At 40.5% G+C, this 20,080-nt stretch overlaps 1 protein-coding gene across 10 annotated transcripts in view; it reads right to left on the bottom strand.

Annotated features, from left to right (window-relative positions):
- NCKAP5 (NCK associated protein 5) overlaps window positions 1–20,080 on the bottom strand; it is a 496,578-nt gene that overhangs the window by 210,549 nt on the left and 265,949 nt on the right. For 9 of the 10 annotated variants that reach the window (XM_061349572.1, XM_061349575.1, XM_061349574.1 and 6 more), the window contains one exon: window positions 19,763–19,822. In XM_061349572.1, coding sequence (XP_061205556.1) covers window positions 19,763–19,822 — 60 coding nt within the window. Of the gene's footprint in view, window positions 1–19,762; window positions 19,827–20,080 lie in introns of all 10 variants that reach the window. The other variant, XM_061349581.1, reaches the window with a different exon arrangement.

Here is a 20,080-nt window from a genome sequence, read left to right as displayed (position 1 = left end):
AGCTTACTGGAAAGAGAGACTATTAGCATGCCATGTGAAGAAAAGGTTAAATAAAAAAAGAAAGTATGTGAAATGCATCAGTATGTTTTAACACCAGAAAAGTCACTGCCATCTTCCAATGAAGTTCCCACTTGCCAATTCCTCTTTAATTGTAGCTCCTTCTCTACATGAGCTCTGCTCGAACTATTTTTCCATGCTTCCTCTCCCTGCCTTCTGCAGCACAGCTATAACCTTCTCCTCTTACAAGTATAACCCTTACTTTACTTTTGATTCCCTCCAGATAGCCTGACTTCCATCACATCACCCTGTCAAATTTCTGATAACTTTTCAAATACGCAAAAGTTTTGTGTGAACGAACTAGAATGAAAGACAGGGTTAGCAAACTCCACCAATACTTTCATGCAAGTACTGGAATATTTTAACACTTGAACAAATACTGTTTGCAATTACTTCTTCATGAACATTTCAGCAATCAAGTTTCACTAGCTGCTCATTATGCTCGTGAGCCAGCGTCTGCACTTCAACGAGTTCCTTTTTGTGTAGCTGTAGAAATGTTCGTGTCAAAATGTTTCATTTCTCATCTAGTCAGGGACATGTACCACACATTAACTTGTCTCCTCAAAGTTAAGGAAGGAATCCAATTTGAGGTATTCATGATCAAAACAAAATGCATGAAAACTATTTATGGCTAGACTGAAAATAGTGCATATATTTGACAGAAAATTCCGAACCGCTCCTCAGCACTCCATGAAGATAACAAGAGACAATGCTTATTTTCAGAGTTGCTCGTTAATAGCCATGCGCTCTGTCTAAGGACTGACCCAGAGCAGCCATGTGACAAGTGTCTCCTAAGAAGTGCTCAACTATTTTTGTCTCCTTTAATTCCCTTGGGATGTCGCAAACGTTAGCACCTGGTTCTTTCACTTCTACCACACTGCAAACGTCTCCTCTCAAGTGACCCCTGACACTGTGACAGCCACCAGAAAAGGCAGAAGTGACAAAACATGAAAGTGGATGTGGCGGGCAGCAGCCACAGGAGGCAGATGGCAGTGCGGGGTGCAATAGGCCCATCACTGCTGGCCAGTTTGACACCTAGCATGCAGAGTGAACACGCAGCACCTTAAGGTTTTGAACAGAAAGGCTGTCTTCTTACCTCTTTTTCTTTCTGAGATATTTTGCTGTCAACTTTAAAATTAGACACGGATGACATTCAAGCCTTCCAAGTCAGGGACATGCAGTTTAACTCTTTTACCTGTCATCACAAATAAAATCAGCAGATGTCTCGTTTGAACGATGCAACCGACTCTGTGACAAAACCTTCTGAGAGAAGTACTCAGGGACTTCTCTCTATGAGGGCCAAGCATTCAACTAACACAAGCAGATTTCTTACTTCAAAACCCTCTAGACCCACCCCACCCTTCTTGCTGGTCCTGCTTCTCTCTCCTCCTCAGTGCTGATGATCTTGTATCCTCCATGTTAAAGCTGCTTAACTGACAGCTCATTCCTCCTTCCTTTCCACCTAAAACCATTTTCCACTGCCCCTCCCCCACCATGTGCCACCCTAATAATCTTACTTTTTCTTAATGTCAGTGGATCAGATGTGCCTGTGACCATGTGTTGGCAGTGGAAGGCCGTGGGAGCTCCTCTGTGAGGAGAAGCCACAGCTGCCTTGTGCTGGATGCAGCCGGTTCCAGTCAGTTACAGCTGGCTGAGTCATGGCCCCACCGCAGGGCACAGCTGAGCCCACCACTGATGCAGGTGACACCTCTGTGAAATGTATTTAATAAAGAGCAAAACTCCTTGTTGAGGAGTGAGGTAAATAGTGTGAGAAATAGCCCAGTGAGTGCCCAGGCCTGGTGAGGTGGTGCTCCCGGAGCTGGGGTGGTTATTTACCTGCAGCCCATGGAGGGAACACACGGGATACCTCCTGAAGGACTGCAGCCTGTGGAGAGCCCGTGCTGGAGCTGTGGAAACCTGTGAGGAGGAAGGTTCAGCAGCAAGGGGCTGTCATGGGCCTCATCCTCATACCCCTGCTCCACTCAGCAGGGGAAGCTGGGGAATCAAACTCTGCAAACTACACTTTGGAAAGTGCTGTTCTAAATTTGTCTTTCTTTTACATTATCCGAATCTATTTTTATTGGCAATAAATTAAATGAATCTTCCCTAAGCCACCTGTTTTGCCTGTAAGGGTAAATGGTAAGCAATCTCCCTGTCTTTATCTTCACCCACAAGATTTTTTCATCTTATTTTCTCCCTCAGCCTTCCTGAGGAGGAGGAGCAAAAGAGCAGACAGGTGGGTGCCCAGCAGTCAACGCACCACACCAGAGTGTTTCAGCCTTTTAATTTACCTTTCACATAAAAATCATACAATTCCCTTGATGAATAATGTTATCTGTATGTTAAACAAAAATGTGGCTGTGCATCAAGATTTCAACTATAGATAACTGCAAGCGAAAAAAGTAAAGGGATTCAGTATACACATGCCATGCATTCTATATGGGGTGTTGCTCTATCATGCGGGAGCCAGCCCAACAGCTGCATGGAAACTGGTGCTTCCTTTTTCTGTTTAGCTTATGTTTGAGTCTTATGGAAAGCAATTCTTAAGAACAGCTAGGTATAACTAGGATGATCAGTTCAAATATAAAAAATGTATTCCTGAAGATGTTCTTTGCTTCCCTGGTGCATCATCAGAAGGGTTTTACTATGGTACTACTAATTATGCTAACATGGGAGCACTATTTTGCAAAAAAAAGTCTAGTTGAGACTATTTAACATAGGCTTAATGTTGCTCAAAATCAGGCTAATAAGCTTCACATTTTTTTTTAGCAACTATTTTAAAGCATTTGCTAAAGAGGGTCACGATTTCTGTGTAATTAATATTGATTTCAAACAGATACTTTGCAATGAATTTAAATTATTGGAAGAATACAATTTTTTTTGTTTGAAGCACCATTAAGTCATTGCTCACCTGAGTACTTATACGTTTATTTTTAATGCATTTTCTAACACTATGTATCTGATAGCTTACCGTAAAATTCATATTTAATAGAATCATCACCTATTCTGTAACGCAAGATCCTATGAGCCAGAATCAAATGGCCACAAAAGCAGATAAAACCAGCACCACAGTAGACAACAATTGCAACAGAATTAAGGAAATAAACAGCAACTACTAGAAGTATGCTAAAATCAGTTTCCCAAGCAAATCAATGCCCAATACTGTTATGAATAAATATGCATATTCAATGTACTCAAACCCACTATTTTATCACCTCTGTATGCCACTTTTGAAAGACTGCTGCAGGCAGGAGCCACAGAGCAGCATGGGATAAGGGATGAGAGAGGGATGGTGAAACAGTTCTAATTTTCAAGAATTAATTATGAAATATTAATTAAATAGAAACTGTAATTTTCAACTTGATGTCCCAGTTGGTTACTTTAACAAAGTAATTTTTTTTCTGATGCAATGAATATTTAATTCCCCCAACATAATGCATGTTGATCAAATGGTATTTGTTCAAGTGCCACAGAATACGTCCAAGCCCCAGTTGCCCACAACCTAAGCTGTTGGTTAAAGAGAAGTACAAGAGTTCTCTGTGTTACAGATATTTTATGAGAGCTTGTGTCTGGATCCTGCAAAAAAAAAAAAAGGTCAAGGAGTCCAAAGTGGTTTGCCCTCATCTGTCTTATGCAGAAGGCAGGTGAAGTCTCCTGATTTGGTCACCTCCAGAGGCAAAGGGACCTGCTCAATGCCCTGCTGCAAAGCCCTGGGCCACCACACAAAGCAGGACCTCTCCTTTCAAATTCCCCTTGTGCAACCTGGGGACCAGCAGACAGGAGACTACAGCCCTCTCTCTGTCTAATCATATTTCACTCACATATGGCAGAAATGTGATTACAAGAACAGAGAGCAGATATCATTTTTTATTTCATCATAAATTGCACCAGGTACTGTATTTTTGTTCAAATTCAAATGAGTCAAACTTCAGAGTGTCCTTTGTTTGCTCCTCATCGATCCCTGTTAAACCAAATGTTTCTCATTCTGTAATCAATACTGCTCTGCAAAAATAAACCAAGGCACTGACAAACAACTTTGCAGAACATTGCAGCATTCCTTGTGGTGGACTCTGACAGCATGAAAAAACACTACTCCAAAGAGTGGGGGAAAAAAGAAGTGCATTGCTTATTGTGCTTATTACAATTTTTACAGGCTGCTTACACCTGAATCATTTTACTGTAACAAGACTTTATTAAATTACCCAGCTATTGAAACCAGAGCTTTCCAACAGTGGCAGTTAATATGCCTTTGTCCCTTGCTACTGTTTCCAGCTATACTGGGAATACTGACAAATACCAATAAACACAGCTTTCCCAGGGATAAAGTTACAGGTGTATTTAAAGCACAGAGAAACATTAAGGTAGAAACAGTAATAACTTAAGCACTTGTAGGGTTCATGGAAGGAGAGGTACCTTTATTTCTGTATCTTCAAAATAAAGAAGTTAAGGGTAAAGTTGTGTGGCTGCTTTGTAATCAAAATGAATTACTCTTTCACCTGATACAGATTTGTACTATGAAGGCTAGGGAAGACATTTCCTTAATTTATATAAGGCCTCTACTTTTTTCCCCAATTATTTTATGACGTAATCATTTTCCTAAAGTTATTCCTGCTAAAGCTCTGCAACTTCAAGATATAAATAGTATAAAGAGCAGTATCCTAATTTTAGGCTGGTATCTTCTAGCTTTTCCATTTCAGTAAGAAAAAACTATATATTTTTAGAACAGAATCCTGCTTCCAAAATGACAGACTACCCGAACAAACCAGTAAAGCCTGACACTAACTAATTTGTACTAGCCTTTTCTAAAACTGCCTTCAAAACAGCTAAAGTAAATATTTTTAGGAAAATAATTTATTTTCCACTACAAAATTTTTTTTTCACCTGTCAATACATCTTTCTCTTTGGCTTTGTATCACACTAGCACATGTATCCTGTGCCTGTCAGATGCAAACTTCAAGCTTTGCTTGGCTCTGAGATGAACAGCAAAATAGGAAAGGTTTATTATTATTAGTGATATTTTAGTGACAGCAGTTTACACACTTCATATTCTCGGGTGATAACACTGCTCCAGAACAATTCAAGTAAATTACAAACTCTTTCTTGATGGAGTTACTCCTTATGAATAAAATAAGATGCTAGCTTTCATTGTGCACTAGCTCAAAATTGCCACCATGTGGAAGGACAGCAACTCAATTTAGCATTATTTATACTGCGCTGATATAGTTTTAATTGCATCTGTACGACAGAATAACTGCTGTGCTGAAGCTCCTTTATCATTACAAGCCTACAATTAATCTGAATTAGGCAGGCTATTACACGAGCAGTACTGTATATATAGTTGGAGTTGTGACAACATTTATTTCACAGGGGGGGGAAATAATTAAATAATTCATAAACCCTTTCAGCACAGAGCTAGGTAGCTAGCACCATCCCTCCCATCGTTTTCAACAGCTATCGTGTATGCCCACCCTCTGAAAGGGAGCTCTGACTGCCCAACAGCTCTTTAATTCTGTGAAACACACCATGACAGGCCACACAGAATTGGAGATACCTTTAAAAAACACCCAAGAATATAGTAACAACAAAAAAATCCCACTCGGAGTCTTCCAGAAACAAGTAAGTGGGACTGGACCTCTTAGCATCCTTCCTGGAGACACACTGATAGATCCAGTGGTTACACACTGTCTGTGACAGTGAAATGCATACTTTATGCAGATGAAACATTCGCACCCCCAGCTCCTCAGCTCCTTAAAGGACATCTCTGCATCGTATTTTCAATGCTGAATGAAGACAAGCAATGCATATTTTGATAATTCTCTCTCCCTAATAAAACAATTGCTATTCAGACAAATTCACAATTGATAGCCCAATTTCAAAGATTTGTATTGATCTGCAGTTCGTAGCAGAGGTAATATTTCCATTTTATTCACTATTTCCTTCTAAGCAGAGGGGTCTAGAAAGAATACTCTTAGTGAATTTGAAAGCCCCAAATAGTCAGATCATGGACTTCTAAAAATTATTAATCTCAAAATGGTAACACTTCTAAAAAATGAACTTGCAAATGCAATTGAGTTTCTAATAGCTTCTACAGACAGTAATTAAAGAAATCTCATTTCTCTAAATTGAGCATAATGAAATGTTTTTCAAGATCAAATAACAACTTGTAAACAATATTATGACAAACATAATTCATATGAATACCTAGTACTCAGAAGTGTGGGGAGAAAAACTCTGTCGATACCAAAAAGAGAAACAGCGGAATTAGCAATTAATATAATGTAAACCAAAAGTAAATTCCCTGAAGTATCTTACATTGTAATGGCGAATTATAATTCTAAGCCCTTTTTACACATTTTATTTTTTTTAAGATGTGTAACCATGCATAAAGGTGTTTGTTTTTTACCCCAGGAATATACAGCTTTTCTTAGTAGAAACAAAGCTTTATAACCAGTGTCACTTGTTTACAATGAGTTTTTATTAATTCAGTTGCAAACAAGCAAAAATCCCCAGTCTGTGTTAGTTTATGCTTCCCACTTGTTTGATTCAAGAAAATTTATAATAATGGAGTTTGAACCATAAAACAGCATAGAAGAGTGTGTGCATACAACAGCTTGCAGGAGCCAACCTACATGGGCCAGCAAAGCATCAATTGTTTGATTTACCTACAGTTTTCTGTCAGATCTGCAATTCCTGAACACCTCCTAAAGGGGTACCAGTGTAGCAATGTATGAAACATGTACGAAACACAGACATAAGGCTGGCTGGCAAAACAAAAGTTCCCAGTTACAGAAATACAACTCAGGTTTTGCAGTTTCGTCAGAACAAAACTACATCTCTGAATAAATAAAACTGACACCAAAACATTAGATAGTAACAGTTACAGCCTGCAAGTACACCTAAGGCTCCAAGAGCCGCATCCACAGAGTTGAATGCTTTGCTGAAGATGGACTGCAAGTCTCTTGTCATTCTCTAGTCAATTTATTTAAATAAACAGGGCATGGGACTGAACTCCCCACTCACACAACGAAGACTAGGAATAAATGAACCCAGGTGATTTAGAAAAGGATGCAGGTTCAAGAAAGCGTTCTTCCCCATAGGGTCATTGCCCATATTTAGTAATCAGAAACTCCTTCTCAGATCAAAAGAGAAGTCTTGCAGTGAGGGCCAGAAGATTTGCCCGAAGTATTCTCAAATGCATTACATGTTCTTTGGACTTTTTGTGACCTACAGCAACACTTTCAAAACAATCATATACTGTATTGGGGCATGAGATGAGCTGTAGGCCAGATTTAGGGTGGTTTCCACATTTGCACTTGCTGAGATTACATTTTTTATATGTCATGGGTTTATTTTATAGTTGAACAACAGACATCTGCTGTCAGTTTGGATGAAGTTCCAGCCTAGGAAAAGACTTGAAAGAGGGAAGAGAGACCTTAAGCTCTGTAAACCAGTGTAGTCCCATAGCTGATACTATTTCAAAATGCAAGAAAGATTTTTCAAAGGGGGTTTTAAAAGGCAGGCAGTTTCCAGATCTTGTCTGCATTATTTGGAGAGTCTATAAAAGATAATTGCATGAACTATGACAGCCAGTGCTCAGTTTGGACTCAGAAGATTTATTCAAGTTCCTTTTAAGCAGGTAACAATATTTTGATAAGCCACTATGTAAACATTACTGGAAAACAGTATTTGTGGCATACTTGCAAAGGGCTGTGAAGTCTAGCCTGAGTGGGGAGAAAGAAACCATGAATTTGTAGTCATGCTGGACTTCGATTTCTGAAACATTGATGCCTGTCCATTTAAGGGGACTTCCTATGTGGAATCATGCCCCACCTGCAACACAACAGTCTGTAGAAAAGGCGAAAGACAAAGAACAGGTAAAAAGACAATTAAAGGTGACAGGTCTCTCAAGCTACACTGTTTATATCTGGTATTGATTTTGACCTATGGAATTCATACAAAGCAATACAGTATCTGCAGCATTTACTCCTATGCTCTCTAAAGTGTGCAATGAAGGGACACTGTCCCAGAGCACAGATAACAAGGAGGGCCCAGCCATCAAGTTTCTTCCAGATCCCACTGCAATAGTACAAGAGGTCACTGCCTCAGTCTGATCACCCCTCATCACTAGCTGGAGGTCACCAGACTTTCAAGTCAGCAGAGAATTGCTTAAGGCTCAGGATGGGGTATAAGGCAAAGGGCTTAAGTGAACTCATCACCAGACACGCTTTGAAGTAACTTGGCAGGCTGTGCCATGATGGAGCACTGGCATAATCCCCACCCACTCTGCTGAGGTAACAGTAACCCCCAGCAGGGAGACAGTAACATCTTAAATGACTCCTGCTTATCTGCAATGCCTGTGGGCCTGCATGCAAAGAGAATGGGTTTTCTCCTCTGTAACTGACCAACATGTTCTTTAGATGATATAAATGGTTTCCTTTCTAAAGAACTGAATGCTCACAGAACAAATGGGCATGCAGCTGAATAAAGCGTTTCCCACTTGGATCTGTATTAGTAAGATAGGAGTTACGCAGCAGAATACACATAGGATAAGCATTAGGAAAAAAAGCTACTCTTCTAAGAATTTTATTTGGCTTTAATGGATCAGCCAGTGGAATTCCACTTTGTTGCTCCAGGGAGCTCTGGGATTTACTCACAAACTAGGAGTAGCACATGTTCTTTGTCCTGATGCTGGGGAATTTTAGGGCTTCTTCACTTTCTGGACTTCTCAAGAATATATGTATTTCCTGCTAATAAATAGGATATTAAGAAGTTAAACAGATGTAGGGCTCAAGAAAAATTGGAAGGATGGGAGGAGTAGAACCTCACCATGCCAGTCACAAGAAACGGATCAGAATGTTCTGCACTGCCACCAGACCCCCACAGATCTGGGATATGCCGATGTTTTAAATTTTCATGCACATGCTTCTATTTGCTTTTCTCAGCTGACACACTCAACACCTCCGGCATCACTACTTTGCTGCTAGCTACCTTTCCATACAGATTTTTCCCCAGGCTCTTCATAGCATTGCTCATGAACATGTCAGATCTTATTATGATTTTTCTGTGTTCCCTTGTAGCGTCCATTTAATGGTCAGTAAGTAACTGTAAAAAAGACAGCTTATTTACTCAGCTGTTCCCTGCATGTATTCCAGAGTCCCGTCACTTTAGCTGTCTGACAAATGTACCCCTTTTTTCATATTCACACCTTGAGCACTTCAGGCACTGCTGTAAGCAACAGGGAAATGTGGTGGATTTTTTGTTGGCTGGTGCATCTTCAGTGGCATTTTTAACAGAGACGCCACTGCAAGATCTTTATCAATGCTGACTGCACACATGCAGAAGAACTGACTTGACCTTCAGGGGCCAGACTGAGTTTGCAAAGCAGGGGTACCTGAGAGACTTTGAAAAAAATAACATAAAGTAACAAGTTTTCATGCTGTTTTTAATATACTCACTGGTTAAACAGGACTAATTAATCAAATTAATTAGTTTAATTTAATAATAAATAATTAATTTGTCTAACTGGGGCTGAAAAGAAGCACTGACCATGCAAGCAAAGCCAAGCTGAGCTGGGTTCAGGGGATTCAGGGTGTTTAGCTTAATTTTTCAGCTGTTGTAGGGTTAGGGGGACAAACTGCTATCATCAAGTAAGTCAGCAGCTACATGAAAAGAGCAAAACTAAGAAAAATTCCTCCTTCCTGTATCTGTTGGTTTAAACTCATTTCCAGAACCTGATACTTGTGCTTCCTGGGGGTTCACTGGGATATTTCTGCTAACTTGCTTAAACCCCTTCTAAAGCTTTTCCTTTTGAAAAGTGTTAAACTGCATGCATTCTTCACACCCTGGCTTCTTCCCCTTGCCTCCTCTTCCATGTTCCACTTTGTGAACAGTTTTCCCTTATCAACTGATGGAAGATACGACTGCTGGAAACCTGCCTTTAGACTATCACAGCCGACAACTCTCAAAGTCTAGTTTTAGTGTGAAACTATTTTTCAGCTTCTCATTTAATGCATGTATTTCCTTGCGGTATCTCCTACATCACAAGTTTTTCCTTCTGGGGTGGTTTATTATCAATGACATTGGGAAATCATACATAATGCAAGATTTCCAACAACGACCCAAGAATTCTGACCCACTCCTCTAGCAACATCCATGGAAAAGGTCTCTTAAATGTAAAACCATGCCAGCCACTGCCACAGAGTATTTTTTAATAGCTACTACCAGGAACAGGATGTTCCCAAGAGATAATAATTTTTCTTCCACACGCAGATATCATTTCTAAATAAGCACTGTCACCATGGATGCTGATCACAAATGTGCAGCGTAAAGATGTAATTACAAAATTACAATTGAGTGGACTGCACACACTGAGCCAAATCCCCTCTCAGTATTCATCCCAAGTCGCTGGGCTGTAATTATTCATGGCACATCAGCACCCCAGGCTTCAACTAGCAATCAGCACTATTTAGACGTGCAGTAAGACCCCACCTCTTCCCCAAAGAGTTCAATACCTACTCAGGCAAGCAGATGAACAGCAGTCAGAATAAAGACTGCTTTACAAATGAGCAATTTAGATCAGAAATTAAATATTTTGCATAATTATAAATTATTTAGGTGTCAAAGGTTGCAACAGGACTTACAGGACACCGAAGTCAAAGAATAAGATCCTTAATGGATATAGCGAAGAGTTTTAAGCACCAGATTATTTACAGTCACACAGTAGGGTACTGTGCAGAAAGCACAACTTATCAGCACAGTTTGGAGAATGAAGGAAAGCCGCTTCCCAGCCAGGTAATGTCCTGCATTAAGCCTGGTACTTTCATTAGTTTCCTGTAGCATAACTACAGAGTGCATCATGCCAAGTGGTATGGAAATAACACTGTCCAAACATCACAGTCATTCCCACAGTCTAGACAGTCCCCTCTTGCAGGACACGCAAGCAAGTCTGATCACTAGTTCCAGACTTGGAAAACTATGCCATGAGATCTTCATTACAAAAGATCCCATAAAATATCAAAAGATGCCTTATCACAATGCAATAGATACAGACCCAAAACAAACAAAGTATGTAAAAGAAAATTCCTGACAAATCAAAAACTGAATTAAAGTTTATGAACTAGAGCAGGGAGGGAAAAGAAAGGAAGTCTCACAGTTGCCAGCTCAAGCTATATGAATCTATACAAAGATACGCAAGTTTAGTACAGGAAAACATTTCCTCACTATGTTTTAATATTTCTTTTAAATCTTTCACTGAACTTGCAGAGAGGGGTGATTATCCTCTGCCAAGACAAAAGAACAGCAAAGCTAATGGAGCTTAATGGTACAAAGAATACTGACAAGTTCAAACCTTGCCCATATAAGCTGTGACTAGTTTTTTATGTCTATCTGCGAAGTGTTCATTGGTTGGAAATGGCCAACATTCTTTCATGGTTTCTGCTGTCTCTCTTATATTCTTATATTCTCTTACATATCACAGGCTACTTTCTGTATATATGTATATCTGTATGTACATATATGTAGGCTTTGTCTCTACCCAGAGGGACCTGGACAAGACAACAGCACTTTACCATGCTACCTTGGTGTGTGGAGCAATTATGGATCAGGGCTCCACTGTGCTCAATGTTGACTAAAGACTTGTTGCAGTAAAGAGCTTTTATTCTAACAGAAGGCAATCTAAAGTGCTGCTTGAGCTGACTTCAAGGGTCAGCACTGACTCCATGGTACAAGCTCTGAGAGCACTGTATTCATTTAAATAAATGGGCATTTAATGGAAGCAGCACAACTGAGCGAAACTCTTGGTACATAAATTTTATCCTTCCTTACAAAGAAATTTTCTTTCCCTCCCAGTAACCTTTCTGTCCATTTGGGGGAAAAGGGGAAGTCTTCTGAACCCAGACAAAAAACCCCTTGGTTTGTGCAGGGACTAATGCCCCGTATCACAAAAAAATAAGTCACTGAGTGACAATTAAGTTCACCTTTAGATGACAACAGCAATGTAGAAATCAAAGACAGTACTCCTGGTCCAGCTGGCAAAAAAAAAAAAAAAAAAAAAACACAAATACATAAAACAAAAAAACCCACAAAAATCTGGTGATTTCTATCACTTGTAATATGATAATTTTCCTAGCTATTACAAGAAAAAGATTGCAATGCCACATACATCACAGTAGTTTTACCACTATTAATCTGTATAAATTTACCTTCCTGGCTGCATAAAATACAAATTGCTGGCCCAGTGTATACATTCATAACTTATTTCCTCTTCGGAGACTCAGGTGTTGTGACTAATTCTGTCCTATCTGTGATCCCTTTTTTGCATGAGATAAAACCTCACTGTAAATGTCCTGCCTCTTCAGCCTGCAGATCCCTGGCTCTATTCAGGTCATCCCTGCAAAAATATTAATCCAGTGAGTGTGTGGCTTCAACTCAACTCCTGCCATTGCCTGGAGGAGCTGGGGATTGCAGAGCTTAACCTCTGATATGAAAATGGCTGCAATTCACTGTTGATAGTGCATGGGCGCATAACTCCTACCAGGCAATGAGGTATTGCCTAGAGCGGGATACATCTGCTTCTAGTCATAAAGCACGATTTGCTTCGTGCTGAAGCCAATTGCCACTCTGATATCACCCCTAGATTCTATGAGGCCGCATAAGCCCTTTCTGTACTCCAGCATCCTCTGCCTTTGTTACCTAATGTATAAATGGCAATTTCTACTTGAGGGCAACTTAGTCTATATGACATACTTTCTACAGCTTGCCTCTGGTTTACTTTCAGACCTTATATAAATGCATTTTTTATGTGTTGGGCTTTTTTTTTCCCACGTTCAGTGATTTTACATGATTCTATTTGAGTCATTTTTATGTCAACTAAATACTCACAGAAACTTGTTGAAGAGACAGACCATTCCGGTGCGTTCCAACTAAGGGGCACAACTTATTTCTGCTTCTCTGACTATAGTACTGGTCTTCAAAGTGCTGATGCCTACCACAACATCCTTGGAAAGCAGAGCAAGTAAACACCAAAACCGAGGATGAATTATCGCTGCCTCTGCAATGCCGAGTACCAAGAGTCCCTTCAAAGTCCCGTGTAATTTAGAATACTACTGCTAATGCCTTCCAGCTTCACGTACCTAAATGCCAGTGAAAGCTGAAAAGCCTGCACTTCCAGCATGCCGCAAGTCCGTTTCTCACCCGGAATGTGGAGGTGGGTGCTCTTTGCAATGGCTGCAGCTCCCTCTCCTGGTGGAAAGCCAGAGTCAGGGAGGCCACCAGCCTCCACCACCTTCCCACACCCTCTCTCACCATTTCTGCTACGCTTTAAACAGAGTAATGCAAGTAAATGGATTTTAACAATTTACTGTGGAATCTGGTGAATAAACCGGACTCTGGAATTAATTAACCAGGAAAAAGTAACACAGTCTTTCAAAAGGCAGACAATTCTGAGCAGAGGCAACCAGGCTCTCAGTACTTCTGTTTCAGGAAGTGTGAGCAACAACACTAATTTTTTGATTGGAAAACACCTGTTGAAAGGTGTCAGAAATTTCAAGTCATAAAGAAATCTCAGACTCATAAAAGCCTCAAAACACAAAAGCTGAAAATACCTACATGCTTGCAAATCTGAAGCAAACAACAAAATATACTCAGGACACAAGGTTTTATTTTAAAACCACTGAAGATAAAACTGCAAAATTGTGAATGAGAACATTTAGCCTAATGAAGTATGAACAACTGATGAGGTCTAGAATCATTAGACTAGGCTTGTAAAGAATTTCAATGATCATTACTGGTGCCAACTATTGCTAATGTCACAGAGTTTCTGTGAGGGCTGGATGATGAAGTTTCTAAGGAAAAGGAGCTGGACACAGCTGCACAGAGAAGACAGCACAAGGGTCACATTGGTTCTATTCCAGTTTAGGCCATTTAATATACAAAGAAACATTTCAGAACAGTTACTTTACCTCTCTGCTTCTTTCTAATAAAGCACGTATAGATGTTTTCATAGACAGAAGGTGGGAAAGACAATTTAGCCTTTTGTATCTCATCCTTTAACACTTCATTTATTACTAAATATCATCCATTTTTGAGTGACCTGGGTGCTTCTGCAACAACGGCCTTCTCAGCTGCTGGAGGCAATTGCAGAGATTCATCATGCCAGTGACAGAAAGCGCCTCCGCACTAGTGGCTGTACATTGTGCTGCCATCTGTAAGAACCCAGCTCTAAGAGCAACCTCAGGATTCCCCCTCCTCCATAAAAACAATGTACATAGTGCAGATGTTAGGAACTGGGTCTCTGAAACATGCTGACCATGCTCCTTTCAAAGGGCTCCCTGATAGGTGATTAATGGGGCAGTATTAATATCAGTTGCAGTGCTGACCACAGAGCCAGGATGGTGGCCTGAAACTGAGTGCCCAGGCAGTGCCGAGAGCCAGGAGAGGTGCAGGAAAAGTACAGTTTCCTACAATCATGGGCTGCCGTTACAGCCATGCATTTTCAGCTTCCTGCAGGGAAAAAAAAAAAAAAGATGGAAATTTGGATTTCTATTTTCAACTTCATTTCACTCAGCTCAACAAAGCATTGTCAAGACAGGGTTTCTTCTCACTACAAAACAAGCACCCACATGAAAAGTCTAAATCTGAGTGGAAGAGCAAACAACTAAAATTACATACAAAACACCCAGGAGTTTGGGAAAAAAGATAATATGGTCAGACTCATTTTTATATGATTTCAATCAAGACCTTTTCTGCACTTCAACATGTCCATCTCCATTTGAAAGCTCCAGTTCAGCACCGCATGATGAGGAAAAGAGGCAGAGGTCTTTTCAAAGCTGATTACAGCACAACTTTGGTTTCAACATGGAAAAAAGACTGGTTTGCACTTCCCGTGGTTCTTTAAAAGGCTGTTACGTATATCGAAACACATTACATTTAAGAAAGTTGTAACAAGCAGAAGTGACTCAGTTCCTAGTGCTAATGGGATATCTTCCTGACGCTGCAATTTTTTTTCTGCCTTTCCTTTTTACTTCTTCCACTCTTTATTTTAAAACTTGCAGTCTCTACTGTTTTACAGCAAAAACTGTTTGTAAAGCAAGAATTGTGCTGATCGCATCAAAACTCATTAATATAACTTGGTTTTCCATTATTAGCACCATCTGAGCCTGTTGAAAGCCTTAACCAGGGCTTTAATTTTTCCACAGAGAGCTTTAAATTAATTAGTGGTTTACATGCTAACAAAGAATCTGATACATTCATAAATCAATCTAATGCAGAAGGATTACCAGAGGGTGGAAACCTATTCAGTGGGGACCTCACATTCACTTAACATGGTGGGTTTTTAACAAAAGGGTGCAGGTGTGGAATAGACGGGTACCAGGAAGAGTCCCTGATAATCACTTTGCATCACTTAAAGACACAGCAGGACACATGGTAAATCAGAGCCTAGGGCCCACCCTAAGCAAAACCCATGTAGATATAAAAGGCAATATCATCTCACTTTAACCTTCACAGCTAAATTGCCAGAGTGGTACAATTTCTTTTGTATAGGTTACAGGCCACTGAACTAATGGAAAATAGAGTAGAATTAAAGGGCTTGGATGCAGAAGTACAAAGAAAGCTATGTAACATATACATAAATAAAGGTACCAAATTAAAAAAAAATATACATTTTTCTGTGTATTATTAAATGAATTCGAAGTTATTAACACATAACTGTTTATACTTTCAGTTCATTTTAGGCTTTTAATCTAGTTTCTGCTAACACAACATTTATTCTTGCCATAAGAGTTCTACTCTCATATTTTTCCTAACCTGGCACTGCTCACTGTTAAGATAATGTCACAAAAATGAACACTTTTCATTTTTCCTAGTCTCATTCTGTGTCCTAAAGGTCCAAAGTAATGGACTTAATAAAATACATTGATGACTAAAGCAGTTTTCAGTCTTTGCTATGTTCTGAAATAAACCTGTGATCTGTTCTGAGAGCTGCTCATTTTAATAATGGAGTCTCTTTCACCACAGACACCTTCACACTCTCCATCAAATGCAGTAAGAACTGTACACATAAGAAGTGATCATTTTCTTTTCCTTTACAAAAAGGTAAAATATTCTTGATGAGTCAAAAGAAAAATGACTGAGAAAATGGTGAACATGCCCATTAAGAAATTAAAGCCTGTAAGTGACAGGAAGAGCCAAATGGCAATTTAGACTCAACGCTGCTGAAATATTCATGGATTGGCAGTAAGTAATTGTGCATTTTGATAATGGATAATCGATATTTACTGATGGTGGTTCATGAAATAAAGAAACCAAAGCAACTATCTGGTATTCATACCCTGAATTTGTTCAGTTGTAATTCAAGTAATTATAAATTCATACTCACTCAATCCTACCTAGGAGGTAGCAGATTTTCCATACAATCATATGGGAAAAAGTTATCACAGGTAATTTGTATTCTTGATGATAAACATTTATTTTGAAATTAAGAATCTTCATTTTATCTTCAATAGTACCTTCCAGTAATTCGCTACTTCCAACAGTAAATCAGTCATGAGAAAGGTAACTGTGGGACATACTAAAACCCCCATTTCCTATGAGGACTGACATGGAGCAGACACACTAGTACTGCATACAGCACATAGTGCCTAATCTTCAACTTCAGCTGAGGTCTCCTCAGGAAAACATCTCATCGTAAACATGCATTTCATCATCACTCACATATATTATGTATACAGACATACAAAGATGTATAAAGATACCACAGTGTAAGTCATTTCTACAGCACATGCTTTGTATTTATTCATTGTTGTGGATTTTACGTATGTGTCCACCTTGCTGCAGCGGTTCCTGAGATGCTGGGTGAACCCGAGCACTAGGAGCCTTTCCTACCCATCGCTTCCAAGCACCACTTGCACAAAGGCAACAGCTGGTTGCAGGTTACAGCAAATGCTAACTAATGTGACCTCCCATGTAGGGAAGCAAACCCTAAATAATATCTTTTCCCCTTGACTTGTGCTGGGAAGGTAATAGGGAAGAGTACCCATGGCTCTCTCACATTGTGATCACATAGGTGTCAAATGGGAACCAGGAAGGTCAGGGCAAACCCAAAACACCATGTGTTCCTCCAGCATGCCAGTGGCAGGACAGCACATGCAGGGACAGGTCATCCTTAAATGAGCCTGGGTTGACATAACGTGGTCACTCTTACCCTCATGACCTACCTCTGACTGCAAAACCCAAATAATTTTCTTCCTTTTTATTTCAGAAGCAAGAAACAAGAGCAGGTATTACATGAGGTGCCACCCTGGAAAAGGCTTGTGTAATGCTCTGCACAGTTCCCAAGAGGCAGGGCAGCAGCAGGGCAGCATGGCTCCTCGTGCTTTCTGCCCCACTTCACGCCTGGTATGAAAAATGGTCTCAATGGGACACCAAGAGAGCAGACATGGGGTTTGGTACCCTGCAGGTATGCTCTACAGAGGAAGCCTTGCTGTTTGACAAAGGCCAAGATGGGCTGTTTGCCCTCACCAAGATTTTGCTGTGGATCTTTTTAAAATATTTGCTCCAAAACTATGGATCTGGTATATGCTGCAGGCTCCTTACTGCACATCCTGAGAATGCAGGCTAAGAAGTTACTTCATCCCTGGCCTCCCCTGTGTTCAAACACTCCAGCTCCTGGACCCTTACTGCTCTCAAACTGCTCACAGTCAAGCAAGTTCATTAATGTTAATTAATGTCTGCTGTGTTTCATATTAAAATCACCAGCTCTGAGCTCTGAGACACAAAGAAGTTTCCATACATCAACAGCTTCAAAGCAATTGTCTCTATGGGTGCACTTATCCTTGGCTGTTGTAGCAGGATACTTGTGGAAATTACCCCACAGGGGAGAGGGGAAAAACTACCTAGTACTTACCTTGGGGGAAGATTGCATCCCTGGAGAGCTACCTATCAGCTCCTAATGGGATACAAGACTCAGCCTCTCAACAAATTATACAAAATTACACTCTGGTTAGCAGGGCTAGGGGATTAATGGGGCACAGGAAAAGGTACAAGAAGTGTCTGACTCTCACGAGATGAGATCTCAAAAAGGGCGCATATACCAAAAGCCTTATCAGCTCTGGAAGGTTAATCAATATTGCTCATTTCATAAAGTCCTGGATTATCCTACTACGTATATTTTACACTCAATATATTATCTCTATGCCTCCAAGGGAAAGCTAATTTAAAAAAAAAAAGCATTTCAAATAAACAGCTCTTCCCAGATTTTGAAATTTGTTTACACTGAAAAAGAAAATGCAATTGCAAATCCAATGCCTGATCTCTGCCCTTCTTCCTCCACCAAAATTCCTCCTGGAGGCAGCGAGATTTTTATCTCAGTCATAGACTCTTGTAATTTAACCTGATAAAAGTTTGTTTCTCAATTCCTCCAGGCCTTCTGCCCCAACACACACAGATTACACAGTGCCCAGTCTTCCTGACCCCTTAAGCCCCACCTCAAAGTCTTCCTGTGGCCAACCCAGCCATGCTGCAGACCCAAGGGCATGCACACTGGGGTGGTGTCGGGATGGGAGAGGGCAGCAGCTCCAAGTCATGCTCGGCATGGATGCAGCAGGGGCTTGGGGCAAGTCACACACTTGTGTGCCCGGCACACGCTGCTCATGTCCTCCCTTTCTCTACAAGGCACGCAGAGCCTAAAGGCCACTGTCCCAGAAAAGCCCTCTGCAAGGCACCCCCAGCTCTGCTGCAGCCACCTGCAGCCATGGTAGCAGCAACAGCTTCAGAGCTGATTGCTCCTACCTGTCACTCAGATCCCTCCAAATCTCACTGCAGTTTATTGATAGCTAACGATGTATAAAATGCATTAATTGCAGGAAGGTGAGATTTTTAAGGACCTTGCAACACACAGCTAACAGTGTCCACTTCCCAGAGACCCTCTACAGCTTCTCCCCACCGAGTTGAACAAACTTTGGAGCAGATTTGTTCATAGCCAACTATGCAACTCACTCAAATGAGTAACAGTTTCATGAGTATGTTCAAGGGGACTGGTTTGGGTTTTAAGGTTTGTGAACTTATCTGCTTTATCGTTTGGGAAACTAAGACATTTTATCTGAAGACAGGGACAAACAAACTCCTTAACAGATGGGAAAAGCTCCTTAGATATTAAGTAATTAAGCACACTCAGCACATGTTGGCTCCTAAAAAAATTGTTTTGAAGAGATAAGGCACTCTATAAATTAAGGCTTGCAGTTAACCAAAAATCTCCCTTTTCAACTTTTGCTCACAAGCCTAATCTCATAAATTGCTACATGAAAAACGAGGCTATAAGGAGCATTACATGATTTACAAATTTATCAGATGGAGGGAATTTTTTAAGCTTCCGTTCCTGTATTCCTCCATTTTTCTGTGGCTGGCTAAGATTTAACAGGCAATTAAATCTACTGCATTTTGATCTGAAATTGCCTTTCGGTGCTTGCCTTGCTTTCAATTCCAGTAAGCACCAGCAGCAGGGAAAAGGAAACAGCTTTTCCCTACCGCGGCTTTTCCAAAGAAGCCAAGATAGAACCTTGAGTTTCCTCAGATTAATGAATACATCACTGGCAACCCATCATTGTGTCCAAGACAGTCTTACTGCCTCAGTGACCACCTTCAGCAATCAAAGCATACCTAAGGCCTGAAGTAGTTAAGAATTGCAAAGCAGCGAGGTGCTTCAGCTTACCATTGCTCCTTCACTCTTGCTTCGTGCAACTTCTCGCTGCAGACGAGCCACAGACAGCTTCTCCCTATGGAAAGAAAAGCATGTGAATAGCAGTTCATTTTTCACTGGCAGAGAGAACGCACCACATCCCTATCGGGGCGGCATTCCTGTACATCACTCAGGCAACCCTCCCAGCAGACCCTGCTCTCCTGGCCATGTTTCTCTGCAATATTTAGCTGCTCTGTTACTGTTTCATTTCGTGGCAGTTTGACAGAACTGTCAATAAATCAACTGGATGCAAGTATCATTTGCTCCATTCAAAAAACAAAGTAGCTCCTC

The sequence above is a fragment of the Neopsephotus bourkii genome, unplaced genomic scaffold, assembly GCF_033783945.1.
Source record: "Neopsephotus bourkii isolate Nb327-2 ecotype Australia unplaced genomic scaffold, CSIRO-AGI_Nbou_v1 NB_450, whole genome shotgun sequence".
In the NCBI taxonomy this organism is placed as follows: domain Eukaryota; kingdom Metazoa; phylum Chordata; class Aves; order Psittaciformes; family Psittacidae; genus Neopsephotus; species Neopsephotus bourkii.
This window is presented reverse-complemented; position numbering and strand designations above follow the sequence as displayed.